Genomic DNA, 23,009 nt, shown 5'->3' with positions numbered 1-23,009 from the left:
AAAGATCAGAAACACATGAAACCTTGCTTGATGTAATGTCATGCCACCAAGATGACGTGGTAATTTTTTTGGCATGGTTGATGAAAGTTTGGACATACACCCCTCACAAACCGAAGCAACTCACTAGAAGGCTCGTGGTTTCGAGAGGGAACAATGCATGTTTGATGACGAGCGGGAGATACCTTCCTCTTACGGCCTTCATTTTTTTTCTACATTTAATATGCACTAATACAACCGTCATGTGAAAATTAGGAAAATTTCAGGGGTCATTGACCTTTTAAAGACATTTAAGTGATTTTCTAGCCATTTAATGACCGTAATTCAAATTTGAACTACATGTACATGCAACAGCTAACCATAACGGTTTGAAAACAAAATCATATTTGTGTACTTGCGTGCGAGTTAATTCCATGTGCAGTAAATTAGAAGGAATTTTCAAACATATTGGTCTCATGGCACGGACACATGCATGGAGTGCCATGGCATTTTAATTCTAGAAAATTAAAAAATGACCAGAAAACATGAAACCTTGCTTGATGTAATGTCATGCCACCAAGATGATGTGGTAAAAAAAATTGGCATATTTGACAAAAGCTTGGACACACACCCCTCACAAACCGGAGCAACTCACTAGAAGGCTCGTGGTTCCGAGAGGGAACAATGCATGTTTGATGACGAATGGGAGATAGCTTCCTCTTACGGCCTTCAATTTTTTTCTATGTTTAACGTGCACTAATACAACTGCCATGTGAAAATTTGGAAAATTTCAGGGGTTATCTGACCTTTTAAAGATATTTAAGTGATTTTCTAGCCATTTAATGACCGTAATTCAAATTTGAACTACATCTACATGCAACGGCTAACCATAACGGTTTGAAAAATTATATTTGTGTACTTGTGTGCGAGTTAATTCCATGTGCATTAAATCAGATGGAATTTTCAAACATATTGGTCTCACGGCATGGACACATGCATGGAGTGCCATGACATTTTAATTCCAAAAAATTAAAAGATGAAAAGAAAACATGAAACCTTGCTTGATGTAATGTCATGTCACCAAGATGATGTAATGTCATGTCATGGTGTGAACGTGCCAGTGCACCAGGCGTGTGGCACTAACAGCATCCCGTGCCTCTGCCATACCTCGACGTCACCCTGCCGCACGACTGGCATCTGGATCCAGACAGGATCCAAGTGCCGGCGGCGCCGCAGTCGGCTAGGGCGCACGCGGAGGAGGTGCTGCGCTGGCGGGCGCTGCTAACACGGGAGCAGTGCCACGACGACACCTACGCCCTCGACTCGCCGAGCTGGAAGCGGTGGTTCGCCTTCGAGCACGAGGAGGCATCGCGTCGTGCGCGAGGTCGACCGCAGCTTGCCGCCGCACCCGCTCATCGTCCGCGAGGAGGACCAGGCGGCCCTTGTGGCGATCTACTGCGGGAGCGAGGAGGACAAGCTGCGCAGGGTGGAGGCGGCGGAGGAAGAGGAGGCCCGGTACGAGGCAGCCATGGCGCAGACCATTGCCCTCTCCGCGGCGGCGACTGCGTGGTGCTGCCTGTCGCCCCGCCGTCCCCTCCTCGATGCCGCATCAAGGCCGACCCGGAGGCGCAGCCGGAGCCGTCCCCGATCGAGCGCTACTGTTGGACGGGAGTACTGCGCGAGTGGGTGTCCGCGCCACCGGTTTGGATGAGGGCGACGCCAATGCAGGATGCGGCCTACCTCGAGATGTGGTGCCAGTGACGGCTGGCCGAGGAGCGCTGTCGCGGCGAGTACGAGGAGATGCTCGAGCGCGACCTCAAGGAGGAGCAGCGCGAGGCTAACGAGGAGGCGCGCCAGGCCGCGGCTGCACAGGTGGCCGCACAGCCCCCCGCGCCGGCACTTCCCGCCCCAGAACAGCTCCCCGCGTCAGCACTGCCCGCACCGGAACAGCTGCCCGCGGCCTACATCACCGCTGCCTGGAACACCATGTTCCCCTGGGCCGGCCTTGCGCCGACGCTGGTCGACCTCACCGACCCCGAGGAGGAGGAGGAGGACGACGCCTAGGGCTGCGCGCCGCCTCGTAGTTTAGGTTGTTTTTTTCTTAAATGCTAATGTGGACACGTGGAGTCTTGCCGGCCTTCATGGCCAGCTGTAATGTTTAATTAATGATATTTTTTAAATATGCACGCGTTCTTTTTTTTTTCTAGCGTCGTTAAAATGGGTCGGGCCAGCGTTGGGCGCATGCGCCGATCCAAACGCGGAAGCAAACGTCCATGTCCGCCTGGCCGACCCAAACGGACAAAAAGCAGACAAAATCGCTGTCCGTTTGGGTCGGCCCGTTGGAGTTGCTCTTAGGGCGTGTTTGGTTACCCGCATCGAGCCCAACCAAGCCCGTGCGGGATGAGTGTGGGCTGTTTGGTTGCTTAGTTTTACTATTGGGCCTGCATAGCACGATGTTTAAAGCAGCTCTGGCCTGCCTCGCTGGAAACGCACGAATCGGCAGTTTCTCCAGGGACAGACCCGAGCGGTGCACGTGGGCGGGCGTGGCTGCACGCGCGCGGCCATCCTTGAGAAGTCGCGTTGCTTCCCGAAGCACTGACAATTATTAGCCTCACCGCCCCTCACCGCTCCCTCTCCCCACTCTTCCCCACTCTCCCAACTCTCACCGGCGGCGGCGGATCGGAGCAAGAATACCACCGGACTCCATCAATGGTGGTAAGCACTTCTCTCTCTTTGACATGCACGCTAGATTCGATCCACGGCGATAGATTCGATCCACGGCGGAGGGGAATGGGGAATAGAGGTAGATAAGCATAGGGGTAGTTCATACTAGTTCTTAGCAGTTCATATGAGTTCATACATGCAAGATCGGAATGCATAAGGTAGATTTCGGGATTGGGGGATAGGGGAATAGGGGGAAAGGGGGTACATAACGGACACCGGCTGACCGCGGAGGCTGGTCGAGCCGCTGGCCTTCATCTTCTTCTTCATCGCCGTGCGGGCTGGCGGGTCATCCTCGTCGTCCTCGGCGGAGTCGAGGTCGATCTGCCAGGTAGGACAGACTGGCTCCGACGCCCTAGCTGGCATGTGCACCGCCTCTTCTTCCTCCTCCTTAGGCTCCCCGCCGATGACCGCCGGCGGCGCGATAGTCGTCTCCCAGTACACTGCGGCACGGCGGTCATTAGGAGCCCAGTAGGTCTTATACTTGCGCCACTTCTTCCTCTGTTTAGGGTCGTTGGAGACGGCCTGATTCATGGTCCAGCGAATGATGTCAACTGCCATCGCGCCCTTCCTGGGTCAGGAATCAGCGTCTTCAGCTCTTCTTTAGTGGCCTTCATGACCACGACATTCGATTCGTTCTGCATGTCAGCCATGGAGCCGAAGTTCGAGCACACCTCCATGGTGTTCTCGAACTTGGTCCGCTCACCAGCCGTCCACCCGAGGAAGAAGGCCCTCCAGCCAATACCCCAAGGGAAGGGGTTGGCATTGGAGCTAGAGCTGGAGCTCATGGCGATGGGGAGGAGGAAGGTTGATAGTGAGAGAAGAGAGGGGGTGGGTAAATAGTTGTGGGTAGGGTGAGTAAATATAGAGGGATGGAGAGGAGGAGAAGAGTGACAGTCATGCCATTTTAACTACAAGCTCTTGAATTAGCCATGAACTCTGTGCAATGCCTGACTCCATGACTTGTGTGCAGATCGAGGACACAGAGGTGCTCCCGGCCGTTGATAGCATAGACAAGCAGCCCCTTCACCCAATGCCCGACGAGGTTGAGCTGCCACCCACCGTCGAGGAAGACCCAAAGATGCCTGAGGGTGGCGACGACGAGGGCATGGAGGAGCCCCCCAGCAACAAGCGCCGCAACTACGGCCACTACCATCAGGAGGATGGCCCAACTCACTTCTGCAAGGTCATCCTTGCACCGAAGCTTGAGTGCATCCCCATGCCCCTGGACTGCACCAAGCACTTCGTCGCGGTGCGGACGGAGTTCAAGCTCAGGAATAACACCGGCTGCTCTTGGAAGGTGATGGTCAAGCTGATGAACGGCAGGGTGACCCTGGATCAGGGTTGGGCCACCTACGCAGCCGTTCATCAGATCAAGATTGGCTACATGGTGACGTTCAAGCTCCTCACTCCCGACACTCTCAAGGTCATCATCTTCGACGACGATGGCATTGAGGTCGTCAACAAGTGCGGGAAGCACGACGACGCCTTCGCCGCCAAGGAGTAGGGCCGGGCCACCTCTTTCGAGCGTACTATCGAATTATGCTAGTTGATGGTTTATGCGTTGAACTATTATATCTGTGGTACTGCTTATATCTGAATTATGCTAGTTGATGCTCTGTTTATTGTCTATTGTGCTTATGATGTGTGCTGCCGAAGTGTGGTGGTAACCTCACCAACTAGCCAAAGAGGTTACCACACATCAGGCCTTGCATACAACCAAACACCATGCCTTGGGTTTCTGGACTAACATGCAGGCAACCAAACACCAGACAGTGTGGTTCAGCCCCATGCAGGTAAGAGGGCATGCAGGCAACCAAACAACATGCATATGATGCATTTGAGGCTGCATTTGCATAGCCAGGCTGAGTAGAGAAGTGTATGCGATGCAGGGATTGTTGCACACGGCAACCAAACACACCCTTATTGATTCTTCGCGGAGGTTGGCTCCTTAGGTAATCGCATTTGCATGCGTTTCCATGGGCCGACACACACGAAAATAATATTTTTTATGGGCCACACGAAAATAATTGATGAGAACAGAGCTGTCGGTCCTGGGCCTTGTTCCTTGTCCAACCCGGACATGACTTGTCAGTCCACGTACGGGAGGACATGTATCTATCTATCTATCTATAAATCTACGACGTACGAGCGAGTTATATAAAAAAGGAAATGACAGATCCGTGAGCCGGTGAAGCACGGGCCACATATACTCGATCTGAATCTGGGGGTGAGAGGCGCCATGGGGATCAAGCCGTCCTCGTTATGACCCCCATGGAGCTCGCCGTGCGCCGCCACGAAGCCCACCCCCCTGCTGCGACCGAAGGCGGCGGAACTCCCGTCCGGCTGCCGCACGACGTCGTCTTCGACATCTTGTCGTGGGTGTCGGTGAAGTCGGCGTGCCGGTTCAAATCCGTGTGCCGGGAGTGGTGCGCCCTCATCTCTGACCCTGCCTTCGTCACCGCGCACAAGGCTCGCACCGGGCCGCTCCTCGCCATCGCTGCCAACTCGTGCGTCGAGCAGTGGGCCCTGCAGCTCATCGACATGGACGGCCATATCATCAAGGTGATAAAAAACGCTGATTCGATTTTAAGGTTTGTTTGCAGCAGCCCTGGCAGCCTAATGTGCGTCGTCGGCTATTCGTCGGAGAAAGTGAATGTGCTCAACCTTGCTACCGGAGAGGCTACTGTGATTCACCTCAAATTTAGCTTTATGGGCTTCGGCCGCGTCGCCTCGTCGGGCGCCTACAAGATGGTCAGCATAAATCCCAGCAGCTGTGAGATCCTCACGGTAGGGGATGGCGTGGGCTGGAGGCAAATGCAGCCGCTGCCCAACAATATGTCGTATAATAGTTCCCCTATCGTGGTCAAGGGTGTCATGTACTTGATGTTAGCTTCGCAGCTGAACGGGGACAGCGTGATCTGCTTCGATCTGGAGAGCAAGGAGTGGAAGGGGGAATCAAAGGCCCACCGAATATCCAACTTCACCGGTTTGACATTACCTTGGAGGAACTCAACGGGGCCCTGTGTATGCTCCAGCCGGAGGTAGGAAACGTTTACCATGGAACCATGAGCATATGGCTCCTAATCGATTCCCGCAAGGGGGTCTGGATCAAGGTTTACTCGATCCCTGTGGACCCGTCTGCGTATAGTCCCATCATGCCTTTGAGAATATTACATGATAACGGTAAACTACTCTTCTATGTCACGCGTAAATTCGATGAATTCGCGGTGCTGCAAATCTATGACTCTCGTCATCGGACATTCACGGACGCGCCCAAGATGCTCGCGGGTGACAACGGTGGCAGTATCAACCTTTGCAGCGTGCACTTGGATAGTTTTCTGCCCGCCACCGTCTAGTGCTATATAAATTGTATGTGCTCCTTCTGGATTGTTTTATTGAAAATGTGAGTTTCTCAAAAGAAAAAGATCATACTGTTTTTCAGTTGATGAAATTAGGACATCGCGGGTGATCCACGAACACTTCAGTTCCACGCTCTGGAAGACCACCAGAGGAGACCTCCCCATCGACTAGGACTCAATCTACCTGCCCACACTGCACACGGCCGGCCTCGACAACCCATGCACCGAGGAGGTATGGAATGCGATCAACAAGTCCCACATGAGAAATCGCCGGGGCCGGACGGCTTCAATGACACCTTCTTCCATGCATGCTGTCCGGTCATCAAAGCGGATGTTATGGAGGCCTTCAACCAATTCTACCACTTAGTAGGGGTTGACATGGCGACGATCAACAACGTGATGATTGTTCTGCTGCCAAAGAAGAACGGGGCGGCGGTGATCACAGACTATAAACCAATCAGCCTAATTGTTGGTGTCAAAACCGGCGGATCTCAGGTAGGGGGTCCCGAACTGCGCGTCTAAGACGGATGGTAACAAGAGGTAGGGGACACGATGTTTTACCCAGGTTCGGGCCCTCTTGATGGAGGTAAAACCCTATGCCCTGCTTGATTATTCTTGATAATATGAGTAGTACAAGAGTTGATCTACCACGAGATCAGAGAGGCTAAACCCTAGAAGCTAGCCTATGGTATAATTGTATGTTGTCCTATGAACTAAAACCCTCCGGTTTATATAGACACCAGAGAGGGCTAGGGTTACACAGAGTCGGTTACAAGGAAGGAGATCTACACATCCGTATTGCCAAGCTTGCCTTCCACGCCAAGGAGAGTCCCATCCGGACACGAGACAAAGTCTTCAATCTTGTATTTTCATAGTCCAACAGTTCGGCCAAAGGATATAATCCGGTTGTCCGGATACCCCCTAATCCAGGACTCCCTCAGTAGCCCCCGAACCAGGCTTCAATGACGTCAAGTCCGACACGCAGTATTGTCTTCGGCATTGCAAGGTGGGTTCTTCTCCAAATTTTGAATGTTTGTTAAGCAGTGTCCGGCCCCATAAATGTTGGACCTCTTGGCTTCTGTGCCCAATAAGGGCTATCTCCCACGCGTCGAATGAATATGAGGAGTCAGGGCGTTTTTACATTCGCCCCCCTAGCCAGATAAATAAATTGTCTATTAAAGGGATGGGATTCTTAGATCCAATCCATATCATCCTCCCCCAGCGAGAATCCATCGGAGCGTGCTTCGGAAAAATCCACTCCAGCATGGCCGACCTTCGCAGCTCCTCCTCCCGCCTCCGTAGCCCTAAGCTCGGTGATTGGGAGAGGTGTTCTGTCCCACACAGTCGATTAGTCGAACTGCAGACTAAGGGATTTCTCCCTCCAGCGTATATGGTTCCCGTCCGAGCCGGGCTCGCCACCTACAATGGCGGGGAGCAAGCGGAGATCTTCCCCAGCCCCTCTACGGGGGAGCAGGTATGCCTTGTTCCTTACTTATTAAGGGGACTCGGATTTCCAATTCATCCGTTCCTTCGTGCGCTCCTGGAGTTTTACGGCCTCCAACTGCATAATTTCACCCCTGCTTCCGCATTACACATCGCCGGCTATGTTGCCCTCTGCGAGTTATTCCTGGGCTGCGAGGCTCATTTCGAGCTGTGGAAAAGGTTATTTTGCCTCGTCCCCCGCACACAGGAGGGGTCACTTTATCAAGTGGGCGGAGCCGAAATATGGCGCATCTTCGAAACCGGATACCTGCCCGGTACTCCGAAGAAGATGCCCGAGGACTGGCCTTCAGAATGGTTTTATATGGAGGACGTCCCCCTTCCGCACCCTGTTCGGCGGGGTCTTCCTGAGTTCAACAATGCTCCTCTGAAGAAACGCCGAAGTTGGCGCCCACGGAGCCCCCAGGAGGAAGACAACGGAGAAGTCCTTTACCTGATAAACCAGATTAAAGCGCTGGCTCAATCAGGATTGACAGTAATCGAGGTTATGTCAATATGCATAATGCGGGGAGTGCAGCCACTTCAATATCGAGGGCACCCCCTGTGGTGTTTTAACGGGGAAGACGATGCCAGCCGTTGCGGGCCTAAGGGTCCGGACAACGCTGCTGCTTTAGCAAAAATCTTGTCTGAGCTATTCAAGGGAGAGGAAGAGGAGTTCGTCCGCATCAAGCCACGGGATGGATTCTCCATGTACAACCCTCCAAGCTGGGTGAGTTATATCCCCTTACTCCCATTCTTCCCACATTCTTTGTCGTAGGTACTCACCTTGCCATTTTACGACAGGAACTGCGAAAAGCCATAAGGGAGGTCAACAACCCATCCCCACAACCAGAGGACCCCGACCGGGCCCTCGGTCCTGGACTCGAAGAAGATCCGGACATATTCATGGAGCTGATAGACCGACAGTTCTATCAATTGAGCTGTGATGACGCCATGGTGGCCATTACGGCTGACTATCCCGGACTGCTCCCTGCGTCGCTCGTAAGAAAAAAAAATCCCAACTCCAAAAACTAGGATCCCCTTTTAGATACTTCACCTACCATATACATATGGTGTTTTACAGGGAAGGCATTCGGGACGCCATGCCGAACCCACAGCAACTCGCCAACAAGAGGCACCGAGGCCGGGTAGGCCAAAAAGGAAGGCGGTCAGGACGGAGACGCCGGCGCAGAGGTATGACAAAAACCCTGCTCCATGGTTGTCGTCTTTCTCAAAATTTAATGACGTCCATGTTTCTTTAACAGAAAAAACGCTCGCCGGAATATGTCCGGTGAGGCTGCCGATCATGCTTCCACCAGTCGGGCTCCAGGACCGGACATAGAGGCGGAAGCCGACATGGGGGCAGACGCCGGATACTCCCCCTACAGAGGATGCGGATAGGCTATCCGCTACAAATTCAGAAGTGGAGGGCGCCATGAATCATAGGCGTCGCCGGGCCGTACTCCGTGACGCTTGCTTCTCACGAGAGGCATTTGATGCCTTTAATTCTGGAGACGCGTACCTCCGTGCTGCTCAAAATGGTCTAGCCAGGGCCACGGACCAGTATGTAAGGGATGTACGGGTAAGCAAATCAGACGATTATATGTATCAGTAGCCCCTGAGACTTGAAACAGTTAGCATAACTGATTTGAGGATCATCTATTGTGCAGGTTCTTACAGAGAAGAATACTCGACTGTCACAGGAGCTGGAGGAATGCAAGACCCAACTTCGGGCCGCCGTTGCCACACTCAAGGAACCTAAAAAGTCCTCAGCTGGTAACATTTCTTTCAAAGAATGATAGGTACCATATAGCGTGCGGTGTGGCTGCAGATCTAACAATAGATATTGCAGATGAATCCAGAGAGAATCCGGAGGACCAGCATGTCATACGACAGCTAAAGGCTGGCGAACGCGTGCTGACTGAGGTTAGGCGGGAGAAAAACAATCTCCAAGACGCCAATACCAAGTTGAGCATGGAACTGAAGGATGTTCAAGCCCAGCTTGTGGACTCCGAGAAGGAGAATAAGCGGCTTCGATGCGGCATTTTCACTAAGTGCTTGGATGAACCCTTAAAAGGGGGGCGGCGGAGAAGCTGGCTAACAGAATTATGTCTGCAGGTATGCTGACGGGTCGTCCCGCTGAGGAGATGCCCGGGTCTGCGGGTGATCTTCTACCCGAGCTCTCACGACTGCACGAACAAGTTCGGCGGGTGATGCAAGGTATTGCCCAGGCCTTGTGGCCATACGTCTCCCTGCCAGAAGGAATTGGAGAGCTTGCGGAGAAGCTCAAGGGAGCACAGCGGCGCTTCCGATTATGGAAGACATCGGCCTACCGTCAAGGTGCCAGGGAAGCCTGGGCCATGGTGAAGACGCGGTATACCAATGCTGACCCAAACCACATGGCTGAGGTCGGACCTGTGGAGCCCGTTGGGAAAGAGATCCCCGTTAGCTTAGTGTATGGGCAAGTAGAATTAGCCGCAAAGTATTCCCAACAGGATTGTAGGCTAGAAGCCTGTTGGATGGCATAGAAGAGGAATTTAGTCAGTCTACATGACTATGTAATTAAAGTGACATGTATAATGCCTTCTAGGCGGATTGTAAATCATTTGTCATGGCGGACCTTTTCGCTTCAACCTCAGGACCCGATAGTCCGGAGTGTGTCCGAATACCCGCTCAGTTATATAAGAACCGGGGTATGCGTGGAAACCAGGCGTAGGGGTCATTAGTGCTTGAACTGACAAGTATCCAACTAGTTATGTTATATTACATGGGTAGTAAGAAACATCTTCTAGGGAGAATAGTTCCGTTAGGGGTTCCTTTCCCTGGGTACGCATGCCCTAAAGTGCATGTCCGGACTGCGAGAGGAAATGCAGGAAAAAACATCTGGGGGCACATATGGAAAATAAATAAAAATCATCTTTTGTTCACCGACCGAGTATTCCCTTAAGAACGCTAGCTTTCGGCTTCACCTAGTCTGAGGTACACATCCGGCTGACCCGGCAGTAACAATCACAGAGGTGCTCCCCTTATGCCCTAACAGAATTAACGGGAATGTAGGGCATAAATACAAGAGCCAGGCAACCCAGCTTGGCCAAAACTTAAGTCATATCGATGCATATAATGGTGAAGAAAAGGTACATGCGGAAGAATAACACATGTGCGGGGCATGAAGCCCAGATAAATAATTAAGCTTTTGTGTAAGAAGCCCCCATGTTTCACTACTAGGGAAAAGGCTAGCAGCAGTGTGGGTTTTAGGTGTATCAGTAGCGCGGTGACCGACGCTACTAATAAGGCGCTATAGCTAACACGTAGCAGTAGCGCGTGCTCACCAGCGCTACTGCTACACAAGTGTAGCAGCAGCGCGCTTAATGGAAGCTCGCTACGGATAATAGCTATAGCACGCTTCTCCTGTGCACGCTACTGCTACTACCGCGCTGCTACTAACTGTTCTCCACTCGCTACTGCTAATTTTAGTAGTTTTTTGTTTTTTTGGCATATTTGTTTTGTATTTGAACAGGCTTTATAGAAGAATCTTAAGCACATACAAATGTCATCATGATACACATACAAATGCCTGCGAGACCACAAATGTAATCATAGCATATACATACAAATAGTCTCATCATAATCATCATCCAACACAAAGTGGTATCTTGTCATCATCTCGAAAATAGCGATACATGCAAGTCTCGAATACTTGCAACTACAACGTCATCCATCTAAACAAAGGTATACGCGAGAAGAGCTATTACTATGAGTGAGAGCGGAACTATGCAGTACATGAGGTGGCGGTTACGAGTCCTCTCTCGCGCTAGCGTGAACCTCAAGTAACTAGCTTCTCCTTCTTGTCTGCTTTTGAAGCCTTTATGGCTGGTGCCCGAGAACCCATTCACTTGTGCCTGACACTCATGGCACTCGTTGTACACCCCCGGAACCTTCCCTTTGTACACGACATAGCACTTCCATCTCGCCATCAAGAAACTAGGTACCTGTTAGAGATGCATGTTCATGAAGAGGATGTACAATCATATATATGCAACAAAATATACTAGAGCAACACCGAAAAAGAAAGGGTTAGCAACTAGATGCAACATACAGTATGGAAATTAATTAACTAGAGGTACGCAGGTCATCGTGCGCAAACTAACAAAGTAGCGTTACGCAAGTTCGGCAGGGACCATGGACATCACAAAGTTTCATCGCTACAAAAAGTATACAAGTTCAACCGACACATATCATCATCATCGGCATCATAAATCACTAGAAGTTCCATCCTTCCATATCATCGAGGATGGACCCTAGCTTCTTGAACGGCGTGAGGTCTAGACGTTGCATGCCTATGCGAGTTCGGACGTCAGCTCGCGATATAGGGCCGTGGTGGAACATCCCCTTCTCATCGACGACTTCTTTCATGATGATCGTCGCAATGTCGCTTTGGATGCGAAAGAAGTCATCTCTAAGTTTATAATCCGCTTCTCCATGAGATTCTAGCCACTTGTGGATATGATCATCATTTCTGCTTTTCATGCGAAGCTTTTGGTGATCCGTGTTGAACTGAATCATGAGATGGACGATGTAGAATCCATCCTTCTTGCTTGGTTTTGGGACATGGATGCAGGAGAAGTTAGTTTTATGCGCGAAACCCATCTTCTTGTTCCTTTGTTTCCTGATCTGCATGTGGCCACCTCTAATGCTGAAGCCTTGGAGAGCATCATCTAGAATATTCATTATGTGGGTGTACTCTTTTTTCTCGTAGTCTCTGGAAGGGTCAAAATACACGGCGTGGGAGACTTGCGGGTAAAGAACGATAAGGATGGCGCGCTGATTGCTGCGGGGAAAAGACACCTCAAATTATTCCCCATATGAGAGAGAAGGAATGATTGAAATGTACGAAAGGGTTATCCGGAACTGACTTACTTTGGATGATAAGGCATGAGGACAATTTCCCGGTCCTTATTCTGTACTATGAAGTTTTGGAGGTACTCCCTAGCAGTTTCACGCTCAAAGTCGCCGAGACTCAAGAAAGACTCGTGCATGTAGTACGGATCCGCCACACAGATTTGCGAGACTTCTTCACTCTTCATGACGGAGCTCATATGTAGCACAAAAGGCGGACGATTGTAAAATCGAGCCGCCTTGTCAGAAACATCTCAAAGATATGGTCAAACTGTAGGAAGAACACCTCCGCGGGCCGTGTGTCAACGTAGCACTTCCCCTCAGGCACACGAGCCACGTATGTCGGATATCCTGGATCCTTTGAGGCTAGTAGGCTTTTCTCAGTCGACAACACATGGTCGTGCAGTCTCCTGAGATCCCCTGATAGTGCCTCCAGCGGTTTCGGCGGTAGCATCGGCTCGCCCGTGAGATGGAACATGGCCGCACCTTTCACGGGTACACGCTCTTCAGAATGCATCGTCTGGCTGCTTTGTGCTCTGGCTTGTTTGGAGGCAGTTATCTTCCCCGATCTCTTCCTCTCCTTTTTCTTGGGCACACCTTCCAGACCCTTCCAGACCCTTCCTTAACCCCTGCCCCAGGGTTCCCGGGCTAAGCACTGTACGACCCCCGGATAGTTGAGCCTGTGTTGAGGCGACATCTTCAGGCGTGTCCTGTGAGGAATTCATGAAGAGAGACTTTTTGCAATCCTTCCAACGACCTTCCTGCCCGGGCATATCATCCATATCCTCATTAGCATGCTGATAGCCCGATTCGTCATATGGTTGACTCATCAGATCTATGTCACAGTCATACGTGTTTGTATTGAGGAAACCCATAGGTTCGACCTCCGTCTCATCATCCATCTGTTCTACAGGACTGATTACATCAGCCAGTACTATTGCACCCCCTTCATCACATCGTCCGCCGCTCTCACTCGGCACTACAGGAGCTGGTAATTGCGTAGGCGGGGTGGTGGTCTCCGCACATGCTTGTTGATGTGTGGTTATTGGTGTGCTCTCGGCCGGCTCCAAACGAATAAGATTCTTTGGCCATAGCAGCACCCAACCCTTGTAGTTTCCAATCCGTGGCGGGGTCTCGTCGTCCTCTCCCACGGGATATAGCGGAGGAGGCAAATTCTCGTGCCCTGATTTCACACTCGACAAGTTAACCCTGAAGTGCCCAATGGGGATCGGCTGGTTGTGGAACATGGGTTGCATGGGGTTCATTATCATCCCCTTTCCCACGTCCACCTTTTGGCCTTTGATCAAGTAGGCTATGGTGCACGGGGTTTCTTTGCCCTGCAAACACATATGTCTGTGGCATAAAACATCCGAAAGGCAACGAAAATGGAATATTCTATATATATATATATATGTTGGTGCGACATGTAATTACCGTGATGGCGTCGAGCTCAGCCAAAGACGAAGACCCACCTAGCGCGCCAGAGACTGAGGACGGGCTGCTATGAGCGGGAGTGACTGCGAGAGGAGGCCCGGTTGCGTGAGCAAGTGATGGTGCAGTGTTGTTGTTGTTCATGGAGTTTCTCCCGACAAAACTGGGCATCGGGAAATCATGTACCGTCTTGTCTGGATTTTCCTTCGTCCAGTTGATGATAGCTGGAACCAAGTTAGTAGAGAAATCATTTCTGCAGGCAGTTACAACTGCATTGACTGCCTGCTATAGCAACTCATTTTTCTCCTCGGCTGTTTTTTTCACGTCCTCAGCTGCTTTTTTCTCGACCGCAAGCTTCACCTTTGCGTCGATATCCGCCTGACTAAACTTCTTTTTCTGCTTCTTGGCCTCCGGGCCCTCGTTGTAAAACACCTTCCACGTGGCGCCGTCTCCAGCACCGTGCACACGACCATATTGCGGCCGCTGGCCCAAAGGGAGTCCCTTAAGTTTGTTCAAGGCCCGGTTGAGAGGGGTGTCCCACTTGGGCCTCGTCGGAGAAGTAGGGCTTTCGGCTGCAAGCTGGTGATGCTTCTCCAATAGTCTAATCAATTTCCTCGTGATCTGGTCCGTGTAAAAAACCTTTTTATCCTTGTCCCACTTGTAGCGGGCCCTAATGAAGTCACGCTCCAAGGGGTTGGTGAACTTCACGAAGGGGTCTGGGAGACCCGCGGCTTCATGTTCCGCGTCCTCCTTATCCCATATGGGCCTTTTACCGAGGTAGCCACGGCTTCCGAGGCGATGCTTCCCCGTGTTCCTTTGCTGAAGGCTCTTGAATTTCGCAGCCTTAGCCTTGGCTGCCTCGGTAGCACAAGTGTCCTTGAACTTTTCGAACTCCTCTTCCGTAAGTGTCGGATTTTCCTCCAGAATCTTGGACATGGGTTCGTCAGCCTCAATAGCTCGTTTCACCCTCCCTTTCCAGGAGGCCAAATCATTGCTAAACATGCCCATGGCGTGATTGTTAATCTTTTTCATCTTCGGATCATCCCACGGCTGTTCTATGTTATCATCCCGGTCGGGGAACTTGAATCTCTTGTGCAACTTCGTTAGGAGCAACTACGTCAAATGTTCTTTACTCCTTAAGTCATCGTCGTTGATGCTCGCACATTCCCGTAGGATGCATCCTAATTGGTTCCCATAGCACTTGTGAGGTTCTTCCGACTCTAATGGCTCAAACTTGCCAGGTGCCATCTTTGTGATCACAAGTCGTCCAATCCCTAGTTTGTTAGGTTTTTGTATCCTCTGCTTCTTATGCTTCCTCTTTTCGATAGCGGCATCGGCGCCGGTACCTTCCCCGCCGGTCTCGGCGCCGCCGTCGGTGCCGGCGCCGTCGGTGTCGATGTCGGCGTTAGTACCATCATCGAGGCCGACCTACAAACCTTGCTTGGCAGTCAAATAGTCAAGGTACTTTTGTTGACCCTCATAATCCATCTCGTCTGCATCTTGGTCAGAAGGCTCAGTTTCTTCGTTGTTCGACATGTTTCCTATGATTAAGTGTCCTCGTTTATTTCTAAAATTATGAATAAATGAGAAATGACATAAAAAACAAATCTATGTGCCAGCACTCGATATGCCAACTATGTAGCACAAATCATGCCTTTATTCACGACAAATTTCGGCATGACCTTTGCTAAAAAATGGACATATCGAGCGCCTGAAATTCACCGGAACGGAAATGAATCAACATTCCGGCATAACATAGGCCACTCGGATCATTTACCAAAATTGAACCAAAACATCACATGTCCAAATGACATGTTCAAATTCCAAACATGACATGTCCAAAACATGACATATCCGCGTATCACATGTCCAGTTCAAATTTGCATATAAATTTAGCCTACATAAATTTGCTTTAACAAGGGATGTTGATTTGGACAATTGCTAAATTCATAACTAAATAGATAACCTAATTAACCTACTACCCTAACTAAAACCTAAGTAAATTAACCGAAGAACCCTAGGTAGCAGAGAGGGGGGGGGGGTTTACAGAGGGTGCAGGGGCGAGGAGGAAGGCCCGACGACGGCCAAGGTTGGGAGGGGAGGAAGCAAGGGAGGGAGGCGAGGGCCGACGGGTCGGGGGCGAGCGCGCCGGGGTCGGGGCGAGCGCCGGCTTGGGGCCTGGCGCCGGGTCGGGGGTGAGCGCTGGGGTCGGGGGCGAGGGCCGGGTCGGGGGCTAGCGCTGGCCGGGGTCGGGGGCGAGCGCCGGGGCGCGGCGGTGCGATGGGGCGCGGCGATGCGATGGGGGAGAGAGTGGGGATTTGGGGGAAAAAGAGGCAGGATGAAGCAAGGAGAGTGAGAAATTTTGGGTTAAGTGGACGTAGCAGTAGCGCGTTTAGACAAAACGCGCTGCTACTACCTTGACTAGCTGTAGAGCGTTTAGACAAAATGCGCTGCTACTACCTTCACTAGCTGTAGCGGTTTAAATAAACCGCGCTGCTACTACCTTCACTAACTGTAGCGGTTTTATAAGGAAATCGCTACTGCTAGCTTGACTATAGCTGTTTTATAAGGAAATCGCTACTGCTAGCTTGACTGTAGCTGTTTCTCCCACTTTTATTTCCCGAGAGCAGTGAATGAAGGGAAGGTGATATAAATTGCATCATTTGACGGTTAAATATGTATACAAAATAGGAACATATATATTACATCATTGGACCCATGCATAATAATGGCTAAGTGTGTATACAAAATAGGAACATATATTCATATTACATCATTTGACCGATAACATACAAAATAGGAACATATATTCCTCAGCGCTGACTTTTTCGTTTTTGAGTCAGCTTCTTTCCCTTCTTGTTCGTCGAAGAATAATTGATCCCCTCATTGTGACTTTGCCTTTTCCATGGAGTACGATTTTTCTTAGGTAATGTAGTATTGATTCTTCTTTTGACGTATACTTCATCATCATCGTCATCTTCCCTCATTGGGTTGCCGTATTGATCATAGTCTTCCTCGTTGGCGACTCCATTCATTCCAATGATGTTCCTTTTGCCTCTCCTCACGACAACACGACTAGGATTGCATGGGTCAGTTATGAAGAAGCATTGTGTCACGTGCTTAGCGTGTAGCCATGGCTCGTTTTTGGCGATAGCGTTCACGGTAGCGCTCTTGGCGTCGGGTATAGTCATGGTAGTGAAAATCCGGTTTTCTCTTTCGACATTCTTAGCCCATCTGACATGGAACATCGTCGTGTTGTGCAGTCCAGAGTAGTCAAGCTCCCAGATCTCCTCGACCCTTCCATAAAATCGTTCAGTTGCACCGTTGTCGCTGCCGGTCATGCATTCCATCATCACCCCTGAGTTCTGATCATCACTGTCCATATCTTTGGCCTCCGTGTAGAACGTGTATTCGTTGATATCATATACCTGATAGGTTACGAGGTTGGGAGAGGGGCCATGTGCTAAGGCGTATATGAGCAATCCGTCCTTAGAGCCCTCCTCCGGGGGATTAGCAATAATATGCTCTTTGAACCAATGCAGGAAAGTGGAGTTGTGCTCTCTAGTAACTTCGGCGTCCGTCCTGCATATCCCCCGGTCACGATACTTCTTTGCGATAATTTCTTTGTGCAGTGCCATGAAAGGATCTACCTCGTCTAGGTGTTGTAGCACTACCAATTTGCTCTGTCAAAGTCGCTGCATCAATCTGAGTATGCCACGTGCAGTTCCCTACGACCGTTGCAGTGACCTTCTCCTTCGAGCCTCCCATCATGCTTGTTAACGGGAAAACCAACACTAACACCAGGCAGCTGGTCTGCGCCATATAGAAAATTCTCACAGAAAGAGATGCACTCTTGTGTCACATAGCCCTGGACGATGCTTCCATCCGAATGGGACATGTTACGAATGAATCCTTTGATGATCCCATTCATCCTCTCAAACGGCATCATTTTGTGCAGGAATGACGGCCCCAGGTCTATTATGTCATCCACAATATGGACACACCGATGCACCATCACGTCAAAGAACGCGGGCGGGAAGTACATCTCAAGCTCATTCAGTATCACAACGATCTCTTCCTGTAGCCTTCGGAGCTGCTTCACACTGATCGCCTTTCGAGAGATGACATCGAAAAAGTTGCAGAGACCAATAAGCGTGTCACGGACGTGCTTGTCCATTATCCCTCTAAGGGCAACATGTAGTATCTGCGTCATCATCACATGACAGTCATGGGACTTCATCCCGCTGAACCTTTTCTTGTCTGTGTCTAGATATCTGTTTATCTTGCGACAGTAACCGGAACTAACTTTGACTCCTGTAAAGCACTTAAAGAATTGATGGATCTCATCCTGACTTAAGGTGAAGCAAGAAGGGGGGCAATAATCCTCTTTCTTTATTTTCTTGCCCTTCTTCTCCCATGCCTCTGTCTCTGTCTCGTCTGACATTTTACGGGGCGGCATGTGCAGATCTTCCCTGATTTTCAAATCTTGCAAGTCTTTTCTTGCCTTCGGGCCATCCTTGGTCTTATCCGGCATGTTCATCAGTGTTGCGAGCAAGCTCTCAAGGAAGTTCCTACAGATATGCATTTGATCAAGGCAATGAGGTGCATCGAGTTTGTGCCAGTACTCCAAGTCCCAGAACACAGACCTCGTCTTCCATACCTTCAGCAGCGGCTCCGGCGCCTTTCTCATCGTCTTTCCCGGCGCAGGCCACTTCTTCCAGTTTTTCAACAGCTCGTCGATTTCAGCACCACTCCGCTTACGTGGAGGTCCTCGATGCTCAACGTGACCATTGACTAGATCTCCACGGTTTCTCCATGGGTCGTCCTGTTCGAGCCATCTTCGATGCCCCATGTACACGATTTTCCTAGACCCACCATCTTTCCTTGACGTTAGCTGTTGAGACGTCGTATCATCCATGCAACGCATGCATCCGCAATATCCATGGCACACCTGGCCTGCCACATATCCGGAACCGAGATAGTCCTGCACTGTCGTGATCAGCGCGGCTCTCATGTTGAAATACTCACCTTTGCTAGCGTCCCATGTCTTGGCCGCTGTTTTCCATAACGTGTCTAACTCCTCTTGAAGTAGCCCCAGATACAAATTAATATTATTTCCTGGTTGTTGCCCTTGAATAAGCATGCTCATGTGAATGTACTTCGATTTCATGCACAACCAGGGGGGAGGTTGTACATCCATACAAACACGGGCCATGTGCTATGGTTGGTGTTCTCGTTGCCAAACGGGTTCATGCCATCGGTACACGCGCCGAGCACGATGTTCCTTGTAGCACATTCAAAATACTGATAGAAACTTTTCAACACTCTCCACTGGCTTCCATCATTGACGTGTCTCAGCTTCGGATCATCTCCATCGTCGGGCTTCTTCCTCTCCGCGTGCCAGCGCATTAGCTTTTCTTCCTTGGGATCTACAAAATACCTCTGGAGATGGGGAGTGATCAGTAAGTACCATACCACTTTCTGGGGACATTTCTTCCCGGCCTTCTTGTATCGAGAAGCATTGCACACCGGACAACTTGTTTTTTCCGCGTGCTCCTTCCGATAAATTATGCAATCATTTATGCATGCATGGTATCTAACGTGTGGCAGATCAAGAGGGCACACGATCTTCTTGGCCTCATCAACACTACTAGGACATAGATTACTCGCGGGAAGAACATCCTTTAGGTACTTGAGATGCTCATCGAGGCTAGTGTCGGTCCATTTGTTTTTAGCCTTCGTCTTCAGGAGTTGGAGTGTGAAACTCAAGCGGGTCACCTCAGGATTGCAACCATCATACAATGGAGTGTTCGAGTCTACCACCAGTTGCTCTAGCTTAGCCTCCTCTCTAGAAGCAGCTCTCTCAGTACTCCTTGTGAAGCAATGCTTGAACATGAGGGTCCCGCACGATTGAACTTAGTACCGACGAACTCTGCTGTGTGGAGTCTATGTCGTTCTCTCCGCCGCCATGTCCGGCCCCTTCTCCGCCGCCATGTCCGGCCTCTTCCCCGCCGCCATTATCGATCATCTCTTCGTCTTGCCCCATGTCATCATTGCCTGCCCCGTCGGCATCCTCAACATCGTCATCCTCATCTTCAATTATCCACCGAGTATAGCCATCCATGAAACCAGTCATGAGCAGGTGCGCTTCTACACGACCATCGTCATGGGGGTCGAGCCAAACTATTCCTTTGCATTTTCGACACGGACATAAAACCTCTGTCCGGTTATTTTCTTTCATGTCCTGCACCGCCGACCGCAACCACCTGTCCACCATCGTTCCACTGACCATCGTCAACTCTGCACGGTAATATAATAAACAAATTGATTATAAAAATGCGTGCATGCATCAAAGTCATACAAAAATTCGGCATGACCTTCCTTAAAAATAGGACATATATAGATCTAGAGTTTGCCCGGAATTCGCCGAGACAGAAATAAATCGATATTTTGGCAAAACATAGGCAACTCAAAAGCACAATTTGGCATCAACTCATGCCACACACACAATTTCTATAAACATATCACACACACATAAACATATTTCCATTTTGCAAAAGCATGAAATTTTAACCACCTATATCTCGAGATCGAGCACACGGTGGAGATGATGATGTAGGGAGATCAAAAGTGCATAAAGCTCTTCTTGACAAAGATAGATCTAGTTAGGGGGCAAATAGGTCACTTAACTAAATACTACATCTACCTAGCTACCTAATTTGGGAGGAGACAACTTCAACTAGTGGAGGGGGAAGGAAAAAGAGAAAGGAGATGCATTAATGGAGGTGTTGTAGTTAGGTAGGAGTAATGAAGAGAGAGAAAGGTAGGTAGAAGAGGGAGAGTAATGGGGGAGAAGTATTGAGGAAGAAGAAGAGTGAGAGTGGGAGAGGTAGGGGAAAGGGAGAGGAGGGGTAGGGGGAGGGGGAGGGTGGGTGGGTGCGGGTTAGCAGTAGCGCGGGACGTAAACCGCACTGCTGCTAAGAAAGTAGCAGCAGCGCGCTTTAGGTACAAGCGCTACTGCTAACCGGGACCAAAAGTGTGCCAGATTTGAAAATTAGCAGCAACGACCTTAGAAAAACCGCACTACTGCTACAGCTATAGCAGTAGCGCGGCTCGCGGCACCGCGTTGCTGCTAAATGGAGTTGGGTGGGCACTGTCGGTCCATATTTGTAGCAGCACGGGTTACGCCGAACGCGCTACTGCTAAGCACTTGTCAGTAGCGGGTTTTCCACACCCGCGCTACTGCTAATTAGCAGCAGCACTCCTTTTTGAGCCGCGCTGCTGCTAAGATTCTGTGTATAGGGTTTTCCCTAGTAGTGTATAATGGGCGCGGTTAGCACGTCAATAGTGTGCAAGCGGGGCACAAGTTGGCCCTTGAAGGCCTTGAGAAAGAATAAAAGAAAGAAAGAGAAAAAAGACAGATAATGTATATGAAAAAATGGACAGAGGAAAGAGACGAACATAGAGTCCGGCGCTAGGCGTAGAATCTTCGGAGTCTGGCTGCGTTCCATGGGTTCGGCTCAAGTCGATTATTCGATGCATCCCACAGACGGTACGCTCCACCGGTCAGAACTTGATCAATAATGAAGGGACCTTCCCATTTGTGCTCGAGCTTGGTTTTTTTGCTTCTCCGGCAGGCGTAGAACTAACTCGCCAACGTTATAAGTTTTGGCCCGTACTTCTCTGCTTTGGTATCTGCGAGCCTGTTGCTGATAGAATGCGGAATGGGCTTTTGCCACGTCGCGCTCCTCCTCCAGGGTGTCCAGACTGTCCTGCTGATTGAGCTCGGCTTCTCTTTCTTCGTACATCCGCACTCGAGGTGAGTAATGAATTATGTCGCAGGGCAGAACCACCTCTGCGCCGTACACCATAAAGAAGGGTGTGTATCCGGTAGTACGATTCGGCGTGGTCCGCAACCCCCAGAGTACGGAGTCGAGCTCCTCTACCCAGTGCATGTTAGACTCCTTTAAGGACCGCACTAGTCTGGGTTTGATGCCGCTCATGATAAGACCATTTGCTCGCTCAACTTGGCCATTGGTTTGTGGGTGATAGACAGAAGCATAATCGAGCTTGATGCCCATGTTGCTGCACCAGAGTTTTACCTCGTCGGCCGTGAAGTTCGTGCCATTGTCAGTGATGATGCTGTGGGGGACGCCATAATGGTGTACAACCCCGGATATGAAGTCTATCACCGATCCAGATTTGGCCGTTTTAACAGGTTTGGCTTCTATCCATTTGGTGAATTTATCCACCATGACCAGTAAGTATTTTTTCTTATGGGTTCCCCCTTTAAGGGGTCCAACCATGTCAAGCCCCCAGACCGCGAAGGGCCAGGTAATGGGGATTGTTTGGAGGGCGGTGGGTGGCATGTGGCTTTGGTTTGCAAAAAGCTGGCAACCAACGCAGCGTTGGACCAAGTCCTGTGCGTCTGCCCGGGCCGTCGGCCAATAAAAACCTGTACGGAAGGCCTTGCTTACAAGGGCCCGGGCTGTGGCGTGGTGGCCGCCGAGTCCGGCGTGAATTTCTGCCAAAAGCTTCCGCCCTTCCTCTCCAGAGATGCACCTTTGAAGGATTTCGGTAGTACTTTTTTTATACAGCTCGCCCTCGTGGACCCTATAGGCTTTAGATCGCCGCACTATGCAGCGTGCCTCATTTTGGTCCTCGGGAAGTTCCTGCCTAGTTAGGTAGGCTAGGAATGGTTCTGTCCACGGGGCGATGATGGCCATTATTACGTGGGCTGAAGGTGTTATTTCGGTGGTAGAGCCTCCGATTATGTCAGAGTGTTCGGCATCGGGTATTTTGGCCGGGTCCGGACTATTGTTACCGGTGTCCCCTTCCCATACCACAGATGGCTTAAACAACCTCTCCAAAAAGATGTTGGGGGGATCGCATCGCGTTTTGCGCCGATGCGGGCGAGGATATCCGCCGCCTGATTGTTTTCCCGAGCCACATGGTGAAATTAGAGCCCCTCGAACCGAGCTGACATCTTTAGGACGGCGCTTTGATAGGCCGCCATCTTCGGATCCTTGGCATCTAAGTCTCCATTTATTTGGGATATTGCGAGGTTCGAATCCCCACGCACCTCCAGGCGTTGAATGCCCATGGAAACTACCATCCGAAGACCATGTAACAGGGCTTCTTATT

The 23,009-nt window shown here is 50.5% G+C and overlaps 1 protein-coding gene and 1 pseudogene across 1 annotated transcript; both read left to right on the top strand.

Moving 5' to 3' along the window:
- Positions 1-3,730: 3,730 nt before the first annotated feature.
- LOC147961491 (putative B3 domain-containing protein Os03g0621600) lies at positions 3,731-4,204 on the top strand. Its single transcript, XM_087534456.1, has one exon. The coding sequence runs from the start codon at positions 3,731-3,733 to the stop codon at positions 4,202-4,204; it is 474 nt and encodes a 157-aa protein (XP_087390582.1).
- A 767-nt stretch (positions 4,205-4,971) lies between these two features.
- Positions 4,972-6,056, top strand: LOC147961490 (F-box protein At5g10340-like; annotated as a pseudogene).
- The last annotated feature ends 16,953 nt before the right edge of the window (positions 6,057-23,009 follow it).

Source organism: Triticum urartu, chromosome 7A (genome assembly GCF_056163025.1).
Source record: "Triticum urartu cultivar PI428250 chromosome 7A, HENAU_Tu73, whole genome shotgun sequence".
Classification (NCBI taxonomy): Eukaryota; Viridiplantae; Streptophyta; class Magnoliopsida; order Poales; family Poaceae; genus Triticum; species Triticum urartu.
The sequence above is the reverse complement of the archived record's forward strand: the minus strand, read 5'-3'. Positions and strand labels throughout refer to the sequence as shown.